This window comes from Macrobrachium nipponense, chromosome 17 (assembly GCF_015104395.2).
Source record: "Macrobrachium nipponense isolate FS-2020 chromosome 17, ASM1510439v2, whole genome shotgun sequence".
Classification (NCBI taxonomy): Eukaryota; Metazoa; Arthropoda; class Malacostraca; order Decapoda; family Palaemonidae; genus Macrobrachium; species Macrobrachium nipponense.
The window spans coordinates 43,922,337-43,934,895 of NC_087210.1; the positions used below are offsets into that span (position 1 = coordinate 43,922,337).

The window sequence follows — 12,559 nt, forward strand, 5'->3', positions numbered from 1 at the left end:
TCGTTGCACTCGGCAAGTTCATGGGGCTGGTCGTCGACAAGGACGACATCAATGACCTTCTCGAGGAGCACCAAGAGGAGCTTACGACGGATGACCTGAAGGAGTTGGAGGCCATGCAACTTAACGTCGTTCAAGAGGAGTTCTCTAGCAGCGGCGAGGAAGAGGAGGAGGAGCCTATGACAACGGCAGAAATTAAGGATATTCTAGGCGCTTTTCATAAAGTGCAATTGTTTATCGAAAAAAGACACCCCGAAAAGGCTCACACAGGTCGTATGCTTGCGCAGTTCGATGACGTTTGCTTGAGTCGTTTCAGGAACATTGTGAAAAGTAGGCAGAAGCAATCTTCCTTGGATCGTTATTTTTTAAAGAGGCCTTCAGCATTAGCAGGAGTAAGCAAAAAGGAAGAACCAAGTGATAAAAAACAAAGTTGAAAGCAAAAAGGAAGAACCAAGTGATGAAAAACAGAACGTTGAAAGCGGTGATGAAGTTGAAATTCTGTAAAAAAAAAAAAAAAAAAAAAAAAAAAAGCCTACGTAAAAGTAAAAAAAAAAAGTTAAAAATAAATAAAAAATGTTTATGTAATTTCTAGATTTTTGTAAGTTAAGTGTTACAGTTTTGTTAAGGTGTTTCGTAAATTTTAGTTTTATGGTTTTCCTTAATTTTTTTGTGTGTTTTCGTAAAGTTAAGTGTATGTACGTACGTACGTTATCTGCCGTTTGTCCTCCTCCTCTGCCGCCACTATCGGAGATAGCCTCACTCAAAAGGTAAGCTTCCACATTTTATGTTACAGTAATAATATTTCTTGTACACTAATATACACTTTATTTACAGGTTTTCGATTTTTATTCTTAATTTAGGTATTGAATGGTCCAAATTGTTGTAGTATTTCATTGTTTATAGGTCAATTTAGCTTTATTATGAAATTTAATGGGGTGTTTTTGGAGGGCTTGGAACGGATTAGCCATTTTACATGTAAAATGTGTTCCAAGATACGAAAAACTCATTATACGAAGGCCGCCTCAGAACGGATTAATTTCGTATCTCGAGGTACCACTGTATATATATGTATATATATATATATATATATATATATATATATATATATATATATTATATATATATGTATATATATATATATATATATATATATACATATATATATATATATATATATATATATATAGATGTATATATATATGTATATATATATATGTACATATATATATATATATATATATATGTACATATATATATATATATATATATATATATATATGTATATATATGTGTATATATATATATATATATATATATATATATATATATATATATATGTATATATATATATATATGTATATATATATATATATATATATATATATATATTATATATACTACATATGTATATATATATATTATATATACATATATATATGTATATATATATATATATATATATATATATATATATATATATATATATATATATATATATATATATATATATATATATATATATATATATATATATATATATATATATATATATATATATATATATATATATATATATATATATATATATATATATATATATATATATATATATATATATATATATATATATATATATATATATATATATATATATATATATATATATAGATATATATATATATATATATATATATATATATATATATATATATATATATATATATACTACATATATATATATATATATATATATATATATATATATATATATATATATATATATATATAAGTAAAATAAACAGAGCTTTTATTTTCAATGGTAAGTTATACAAGCAGGTTGATGGCATGGCGATGGGAGGTTCTCTCGGTCCCACTTTTCCCAACATTTTTATGTGCTCCCTGGAGGAGCACTTCTTAGATGACTGGCCCTTAGTCTGCCACCCCCTTTTCTATGTAATAGACGTAATTATGATAATGATTCCTAACTTGAGTTTGTAAATGTACAACATTCTAACATTACATTTACCCTGGAAATAGAAAATGAATATCGGCTTTCTTTTTTAGACATCCTTGTTTTAAGATAAAATAATATTTTTAACCACGATTTTTAAGAAAAGAAAGTTTACGGGCTCAGGGTTAAATTTTTATAGTTTCTGTTCTTTTAACTTTATAATTAATTCTGTTTTTACTCTCCTCCACAGGGCTCGTTTAAAGCTAACTTCTGATTGGTTTCTGTTCTAAGATGAGATCGTCCTTTTATGCAAATAATTTATAGAAAACTACTTCCCATCAGAACTGGTCTTTAAGACACTTCGCTTGGCTGATTTGACTCACAGTCAATGTTTGACTTGCACTTTATCTGATCCAACTCTATTGATTTTCGACTCACGACTTGGCTGATTCGATTTAAGGGATTCCGATGGGAGTTTATTTTTCCTTTGGTTGAACTGGTCGTGCCTTTTTTTTATAGTTTCGACTGAATGCTGTTGGAATGGCGTCTAGTGACTGGTGCTCATTAGTCATTGAATTAAAGAAAAGTTACTTATTTTACTTAATTAGTACTAATATTGAATGTACTGTGCTACTGCCAAGATGTTGGAAGCATCATAAGTGACCTTTTGCTTCCGATAGTCAGTCCTCTCCCAGGCATTCACAGCCAGGTGTTGTCAACTCGCTTGGCTTCACAATGCTCTTACAGGTGAAGATACTGACTTGTCGTCCGCAGAAGAAGTGGATCAGAACTCTGCTCCTGTATTGGTATATATGAGCCTTCTCAATACTTTTATCCTAGACACTCATCAGAATAGTACCGATTCTCATGTTGAGCACCAGGTATTGGTGCCTAGCCGCTCAAATCTCTCTCGTATTGGGTGTATTTTGTTGAGCACCAGTTCCCCGTCCAGGTGCTCTGCCTTTGCGCCATCTGAGGCGTCCAGTTCCTTGCTTCAGCTCACTTGGCGTTTTCTATGCCTTGGCTGGCACCAGCTGTTGGTAGTCTGGCACTTCATATTGGACGTACGACAACACAGTCTCCTAGTTCATCTTCATCGACACTTGGTGATCTTTCGTTAGCCACTACTTGAACAGGAAATCACGAGAGTCGAGGAAGAGGTTCTTTATGTAGTCCTCATCGTGAAGTTTCAATCCCGAAGACAGATGCGGGGCAAGAAGTAGCAAGTTCTCGCCATCTTTTGGCGCAGTCAACTCTACTCTATTCTCTCTCGCATTCTCACTATCGAACCAGTCATTGGAAGAGAATGCTCCATTTGGTGGGTGAAAACCTCTGCTCTCCCTTCAGGAAGCATATTTTTCGCTTAGGCGAATATGTTTTCCGAAGTCTTTGGATTGCTATCATCACCGCAAGTTGATGATCGTGTGCGTCATCGCTCGCTCCCACTAGTTCCGAGAGAGCGGACAAGAACAGTGTTCCCGTTTTGGGAACAACTAGTTCGGTATGAACTAGTCATCTTTGGTGTCCTGTTATCGCCATAGAAGCTTTCCTTCGGGATAGCTTCACCTTCAATCTTTTCGTCAGAGAATGAAGGAGGTCTCCTTCCTATCCTTATTCATTTTCTCTTCGAAGTGAAGAAGAATTAGGCTGACACTCGGTCAACAAGAGCCTACAAATATACGTACTTGTATATGCTCGTGACATGCAACTGTTATCAGTTGTACCATTCGAGTAATAGTTGTATGTCTATAAGTTAATTCTTCTGGTGTGTGACTGAGACGAAAGTACCTTCTCTTAATTTCCTGAAACTCAGGACAGCCTTCCGGCCTTCCAAGAGTTACCGATTTTGATTTTGATTTTGGTGTTTTGGCAACAACACCACAGGATTGGAATTATCACTGAACAAAGGGGTTTCTTTCCCTCTTGTTGTGGTTAACATGTATGTGCTCAAGGGTATCTGTCGTGCACTCGATGGCTCTACAAGATGAATGTATTCCAAGGTGGAATGTGCCACCTGGCAACTCAGCCTACTGGGTCATGCTGAGTGTTTGTTCGAATTAGTATGATTTCTCTGCTGTCGAGGTTTAACTGCTAATTCGGATCTCTGCCTGGCCATCACAGACTTAAGTCTGGTTAGCTTTGGATTCTTGCTTATGGTTCCTATTTTCTACTCCACATTTGCCATTGCAAGAATCATTGGACAGAGATTTATGTCTCTTTAGACTCATTATCATCTCTCTGTTTAACTCTTGGTACAACAGAAGTCCGTAAGTCTGCTTCATCGCAATTGATCCATAGGCCACTGCAATGATTCAGAATGATTTCTCAGACAAACACAGTGGTTTTTTGTCTTCCATATTCTTTTTCTAATTCGTAAAGTGTTCAATTACTAGTTGTTCACCCTGAATTGTAGTGACATTGGAAGACTTAACCTGATAGCTCTGCTTCCAGTGAGAAGAGAGTTCCTCCCAGAACCTGTGTCTTTCTCTGTCTAAACGTGTTGTCTTCTAGTTTGTGAATTACTTGTTTAAAACACATGCATTGTTGTGGAGTGTTTTTTGGCATACTTTGAAGCAAAGCTAAGGATGTAAGAACAACCTCTACGTCCTTAGTTTCCAGGTGTTATTTGCTCTTTACACCCATTCTGCCATTGAACTATTTGCTCTTTACACCCATTCTGCCATTGAACTACCAGAGGCGTGAGCAATCTTTGCTTATTATATGTTTTATATAAGTTTAAAAAATGTCAAAGATAACTAAAACCAACAGCAACCCCTGGGTATATTTATGAACAAATATTTAAAAAGATGTCTTGAGAGAGAGAGAGAGAGAGAGAGAGAGAGAGAGTACATGTCTGCTTGAAGTCAAGTACACAACTAGTATTGAGCTGCCTAAAATCAGTGAGCTGAGCCAGTCTAAAAGTTGCCATCAATGAATTTATGGGCTATAGAAGTAATGGAACCTCTTTCCCACCCATTTCCCCCAAATTGATGGTGCGTAATATTGATGCTTACCATTAGTGAATCTGTCCACCACCTAAAAGCTGTTACTGCTACTCATATGAGGGTATCCATCCATTAAGGGTTGATTGAAGTAAATAAAATAAAAACTTAACCTTTTAGGTGATTTGTTCTTCAGTACACTGATCAGTGAGCTAGTTTAAACTATAATTGTTGCAGACTGATGAAAAAAGGCATATGATAAGCAGTTGTCTATGTCTGTGAAATAGAAATTGCTTTAGATTTTGTATTTTTATTGCTTCTAAATTACAGTATGTGAAGAGCATCAAAATACAATACTAATCAGGATTTTTTTTCCAGGATTACTCTATATTGGATGCAAGGATGAACTCAGAAAAACCAACCCATCTAAAGTTAGTAAAACCAAAGGTTTTTTTATGGATATATGTATGTACTGTAATTATACTGTATTTGAGGCTTTTTGAAAGTTCCTTTGTTCCTATGAGAATACAAACCCTGTCTTTTTTTTATATACAGTGGACCCCTATATTCACAGAGGATGCATACCAGACCCTCCCCGCAAATAGTTGGAACCCCTTTAAGAACACTTAAAACGGCCCATTTTGTTCATTAAAACTGAAAATTTGTATATATTTTCTTTATTGTTTTATTTTTAATAGTTTTATCACTATAAGTGCATTTTTTGATGATATAATGATAACTAGGAGAATATTAGTTACGAATAGTGTAAATATAAAAGAGAGAAGAAGAAATGAGAGAGAACCATGAATAGACCAATGATAGAGAAAGAGAGAAAGAATGAAAGCAACGAGAGAGAGAGAGAGAGAGAGAGAGAGAGAGAGAGAGAGAGAGAGAGAGAGAGAGAGAGAGAGAGAGAGATAGGAGAGAGAGAGAGAGAGAGAGAGAGAAGAAGAGAGAGAGAGAGAGAGAGAGTCAGGAAGCATTGTGAGTATTAGTCAAAACACAGGTGCCGGAATAATCTGAACGCAACCATTAAAAACTGCCTACTCATCTCACATGTGACCTTACCTTTCAACTCTCGCCGGAACCTGAAGACTTCTGGTGACTTCAGTAGTCCCTCTTATAAAGGAGAAATAAATCAGTTAATCACACCCAAGGGACATTAGATAATCTTCAACCAGTAAGGACCACTACTAGGCGGAACAGAAGCAAATTATCCATAAGCCCACTGCGGTTGGACTTTTCCTTTGAAGAAGGCAAGCAGCAAAAAGCAGGAGAGAAGCAGAGAGCCTTAGTGGTGAGGTAGAGTGCCTCCACAGTTGTGGGTAAGAGGAATTAAGAAAGGCGTACATTTGAATTTGTAGTCATATACTTAACCTGTATTTTTATGTATGATTTTACTAGTGTGATAATGAAGTAAGAAAATTGCACTCTTCCTAAGCCTCTTGAGAGTCTACCACATAACAACAAACAAAGCAAGAAACGGTAAAGCAAATGAAATGAAATATAAAACTACTTCAAATAAGAGGAAGCAACAAATGTTACTACACTAACATTACAAAGATAACAGTAATCAACTTCTTTACTTTGGTAACGAACTAAATAAAAATAGTAAACGACAGACGCATTACATTGGTGAAGGCGGTGGGATCCGAGAAGACGTAATCAGTGCGGTGTGAAGAAAGAAAAATTACACATACCAGAATTTCATAACGATGGCAATACAAATTGAAGAGCAGAACTCGAGAATTTCATAACAGACAGTGAGGCGAAACATAAGTGAACTGGCGAAGAAACAACTCCGACAAAAACATTCCTCATACAGACGTCAACATTTACAGAAAACAGCAGCGGTCAGTAAAATTGTATTTCTGGGCTCAGCCGTGTCGCTCCCGGATCTGTCTTGCTAAGCTGGGGCTCTTCCCGAGTCACTGCCTGAAGGGTAAGTCCTGCTACCTTTGATGTAAAAGGTAAGGGGTTCCCGTCATCAGTCGTAAACATCGTGAAAGGGCTTTTAAATGCTGTTACCTTAGTATTTGAGCAGTTCCACTCTTCTAGGCTCCGTATCCATGCTTGCTGAGCCTGATTGCTAGAAAGGATAACAGTCCCCTTGGAGACCTTATCCTCCCTAATCAGAGCTGCCTCCATAAGCCTAACATAACCTATAAATGGTGGCCGTAACTCTTCGGGGAAGAACTCGAAATCATCGAGTCTACGTGTACCACAACCTTCTAAAGTCAACATCCCGTTGACAAACGGAGCGAAGTTCACCACCCTCCAAGGATTACCAGGGTGGAACGGAGGGAGCGTGGACCCGTCAGGTATGCTCTGACCTTGCACCAAGTTACTAGGAGGTGCCGGAACTGCCGACTCCTGTCTGAGACCTGCAATCAGGGAGTCCTGTGCACCTAAACTTTTCAAACACTCTTTAAAACCTTGCTGCAACTGAACTGAATAAGCTACCAAGACCACTGACCTGATTTAAAATATTCGTGTTGAACAGGTCTTGGCCGACTAAAGGGGAACCTTCCTGCCCTCCCTACGGTACCTTATGAGGTATCCGATCTCTAGACGTTGATGGAATGGGACTTGTGGGGCAATGGGAAGAGTTCCCTCCTTGAGGCCTTGGATTTGCAGACTTAGAAAGAGATCTCAGCCTAGTTTTAATATGTGTATGAACCTCTGGCACCTGCCCAGGCCTTGGCTTTGTCTCTGATTTGCTTTTAAGCAAGGTTTTACCAGAAGGTTTTCTCTTTAATTTAGGAATCACAGAGAAGGAATGCGACCTGGAAGGGGCAAACCTCCTGTGAAACCCATGAAGGAATTGGAAGTAAAGGGAGAGGAAGAATCAGAGTCACTCGAGGAAGGACCACGGTGACCAACTTGGCTAGCCTCATTAACACTGTTACCTGTACCCATATCTAGTGTAACGGGCAAATCCTCACTGCTTCAAGTGAGACTCCTTCCAAACCAAGGTCCAGCAACTCTGCCTCTTGCTGTTCCATAACTGAATCTTGAATTGATTTGATAATTGGTGCTGCGACTTTTGGGTCAACGTATTCGGCAAATTTCCCAGCTGGGAAGGCTGCCATATCTTGAGGTAGAATATACGGCTTAGCTTTCCCTACGTTCCGTCCAAAACCTCCAACCCAGATCTTGAGGGTGGAGAGTGCAGCATGCTTAACAGACTGCTCCGTCTGTAATGCAAGGAATGTGTAAATTTCGAGTAAAATCTTTGAACATTATGCTTACATATGTTGATTAATTAATGTAATTTAATTTAAAATTTTTTTTATTATTTATTTATTTATTTATATAGTAATTTTATTATTATTTTTTTTTTAACACTAACACAAGTAGTGTAATATAATTCCATCACAATATGCATAGAACAAGCAGTGCGGTAACTTACCAAACAGGTAACCTGTTGTACAAGTCGTAGCAGGCAAAGCAGTTTTCGTGATGCCAGACTACGGAATCTGTAAGCAATACTGCGCACGGGGCATGGTTCCGGCAAACATCATGGTTGCATGGATCCTGTAGACCAGAAACCAGACACTGAGTGGCCTGTAAGTGCAATAATATATAAGAACAATTGCACAAACTCATTAGGATTATTATGATAATAACGTCATATGCCGGAGCATACCGGACTCAGAAAATATAAAACCCCTTATATATTTATATATTTACGTCCCGGGAACTGTGTAAGAAATAAAACAACCCGGAACTGTATGACCGGGGGGGGGGGGTACACGAAGTATCCCGGGACGGCCACATGAACTCCCAAGTTCCGTGGCAAAACGAAAAGAAAAAATTAAAATTAAAATAACAAATATAATATCTCCACCCTTGGAAGAGTAACTTCCGTAAACATAGCCCTCAACGACTACCGGAGAAGCCGGAATCTAAACCCGCCTTATGCGGAGAGGGAATGTTTTAGGTGGATGGATGTAAGTTCCGAGAGCTGAAAGAAGCAAAGCGCAACAAATCCACGGAAACCGAGGCTAAATACGCAAAGCAACCATCAACTCCGGAGGAGGTCGGCTGAGAAGCGACACCCACCAACCTAAGGTCCTGGAGGACCCTCTACACTCCCCCTCTGCTGATTGGGAACGGTTGTCAGCGACAACCTGAGCGAGAGGAGCACCCAATTACTGGGGGCCCCACGTGAGGGGGAGGAAGGGAGGACTGATAGGGTGAAGATCATGTGACCAGCATATCCCCGCGAAAAAAGATCACGAGGAAAACGCAGGCACAGCCTATGTAGGCTAACCGACATAACATCCAACAAATACATAAAACCTCTTAAAATATAAAACCGCTATGAAGGCCACCCGATAACGGTGGGCGCAAAAGGGGAAATCCTACTTGCCCACTGACAAAACGATAAGAAACGGCAGGCAGACGAAAAGAAAAAAAGGGAAAAATATCTGAATGAAAAAACACGTAACAGAAACTTGCTCGAATGACGACTCCCGAGAAAACATGAAAATTATGAAAATAACAAAAACATAAACGAAAATAGGATCGACTTAAAACTGCCACCCAAGAAATAAATAAATATATGTACTGAAATATCACATGTTACATGCAGAGAGGAAGACCACTCGAAATCGGTAGAATTCAAGGGTAAGCCGTAAAGGCGACTCGCCGCCCGCCCGTTACTTAAAAGTGACGCCTAACAAAACCCTAAATAAAGGCAAAACGAAAGGCAAATTCACTCCCTAAATATTGAAAAAGGGCAGAACCAGTACTTAACTTGGGTGAAGAGGTAGATTGACGATCCATAACAAAGAATAAAAATAAAAGAACAGATAGCTATATTCGAGCGTGCGAACACGATATGGCTATCGAAAAGTATGACGTCACAGACGCCTTCAACGGGGTAGCTAGGTGTGACGTATGGGTCGGCTCCCCGTATTTAGGGTCTTTTGATGAGGAAAAAGCTAATTGGAGGGGTTGCTGTGGTAGTGTTTTAACACTCGCCCCAGTTTTATACCGACACCTTTTATATAGGTGAGCGAGTCAGAGGCTTCTGACATGTCCAATTTAGCAGTTCTCTGGTATTATAGCAATATTTTACTAGAAATAGTGCTAAAGCAGACATTTCACTGGGCGACACGGCTTCCTCACCCAGAAATAGATTTTTCCTACGTCAAAATCCCTTTTATAAACATTATCGCTTAAGAAACTCCAAGGGCTCAAAGAAACATATTCCCCGAAGATTAAGCAACAAGCCACGACTGTAGCAGAATTCAAGAATAACAGATGATTAAACAACGACTTTAAGTCGACGCGATATGGCAAACATCATACGTAAACATCGTACCATAAGCAGCAGCGCCAATGTCGTTGTGTTAGTTGTTATCGATACACACAAGCAGATCTTTATATACAATCTGCTAAAACGGATGAGTATATTTCAACATTTTAGATGTACGAAAATAAAAATTCCCGTTAAAATAATCTAAGAAGATGACTAATCCCTGATGACCAACAAAACAAGAGAACAACAATGTTAGTCAAGATTGGAACCAGCAGTAGTATTCTACTTGTCTACAAAGAACAAAATAAAACAGGAATTTGTGGATATTTCTCATAGAAAAATACTGAATATTCTGGGGATATGTTCGAGAGAGAAATCCGCGAATGTGTGAGTTCGCGAATCCGGAGAATACAAATACTATGGGAGAGTCCACTGTAAATACCCTGTGGTGGCAGTTGGTTCAGTCATTAAAGCCTAGGGACAAGGCCTCTCTTGGTGACAGGTAGGTGATTGGTGGGGTACTACCCACTCATCTATTAGTAACCCTGCTGCTATTTTGGTCATAGAACTCTCCTTTGGTTTTCAAGGTTTATGTTGATATTTAGATATCAGTATATGTGGTGGTGGTTCAGTAAATCAGGAATACATGAACAACAATTATTTATTAAACAGTATTATTTGAGATGAATCTTACCTACTGTTAAAGTTAGCTATATCTCCCCGCCGATTAGGCGAATCGGCATTCAAACAAAAAATCAAATGGCTGCCCGGATGACTTAGTTTACCTGTTCTCCACCAGGTGTGTTTCAAATGTTTTAGCTCTTGTCAGAATTCTCCTTGCCGCCTCTGTGGTTAGGTGATTGTTGGTATTCTATGAAGTTTGGCTGTTTTACCCCTGTTTACAGTATTGTAATTTCATTTTCTTAGGATATCTTCCACCTGAAGCAAAACCAATAACATCAGGCTATGTAGAAATGTTTTTGGTGTAACCAGGATGTTGAAATTGGAAGTTGATCAACATTAGGTTTGTACTTACAAGGGTACAGAGTGTGATCTTGGAACTAATAGATGTGAAGAATGTAGGGAATTGTCCTGAGAACTTTATGCCTGAATATGTCAGATATAGGAAAGACGGGAAACTAATAGATTGTGAAAGCAATTAGCTAGGTCAGGACTTAAATCTGTCAGTCTATCCCTACTCAGACTAGGCATTTTGGTAGCACTAGTATTGACTTCCTTTGTGGCTCCACTTTCTGCTACCCATTCGGTTCAGGAAAAGTGTAACGAGAAGTTAGAAAATAATATTAAACCTATTTTTAGTTCTAATACAATTGCACTGTTAACATCTTTAGTGCATTTGCACCCCAGATAGGATGCTCAGATGAAGAGAAAGATCGCTTCTGGTTGGACTTAGAGGAGGAAATGGAAAAGGTACCAGCAGATGAAAGATGCCTAGTCGGCAGAGATCTGAATGGGCACGTAGGCCAGAATAACCATGTGATCAGCCGTATACATGGTAGGTATGGCTATGGTGAAAGAAATACAGAGGGTGAGAGAATTGTTGATTTTGTTTTGTCCAAGGATATGGTACTGGTGAACACTTTTCACCAAGCAGGAAGAACATCTAGTTACGTAGAAAAGCGGCGGAAGGTCCAGCCAGATAGATTACTTGATGTATAAGAGGAAAGATTTATGTGAGGTAAAAGACTGTAAGGTCATACCAGGAGACCATGTGAGAGTACAACATCGTTTGGTAGTGATGGACTGAGTTATAGAAATTTAACAAATAAGGAAGAAAAAATGCAGCAGCCAAAGAGGTTTAAATGGTTTAAGCTGGAAGAGATTGAACTTTGTAGGCAGTTTAAAGAAAAACTAATGCATGAAATTGAAGATGTTGATGAATGGTCGAACAGAATGATGGAAATAATACTGCGGGTTGCTAGAAATATTGGGTGAGAGTAGTGGCAAGATGTTCGAAAATAAGGAAATGTGGTGGTTCAGTGAAAAAGTGAAGGGTGCAACAAAGCAAAAGAGAGAAGCAAAGAAAAGGTGGGAGAGGACCCAAATGGAAGTGGACTGGATGGCCTATAAGGAAGCAAATAAATTAGCAAAGAAAACTGTAGCAATTGCTAAGGATAGAGAATATGATCAGCTTTACAAAGAGCTAGATACCAAGGAAGGGCAAGGAAAGATCTTTAAACTAGCACACATGAGAAATAAGAGTATCAAGGATATAATACACATAAGACAGATTAAGGATAAGGATGGAAATATACTGAGAAATGAGAGACATAATAAGGAGATGGGAAGAATATTTCGAGGCCTTATTGAATGAAGAAAATGAAAGATTCTAAGAGGAGATGGACACACAAATTGTGGACCAGTCACAGAAATAACAAA

General features: G+C 38.1%; 1 protein-coding gene across 1 annotated transcript in view; it reads left to right on the forward strand.

Annotated features, from left to right (window-relative positions):
- Positions 1–12,559, forward strand: part of LOC135196204 (uncharacterized) — a 346,278-nt gene that overhangs the window by 52,485 nt on the left and 281,234 nt on the right. The window contains exon 2 of the mRNA XM_064222815.1: positions 5,269–5,321. Coding sequence (XP_064078885.1) covers positions 5,269–5,321 — 53 coding nt within the window. The remainder of the gene's footprint in view (positions 1–5,268; positions 5,322–12,559) is intronic.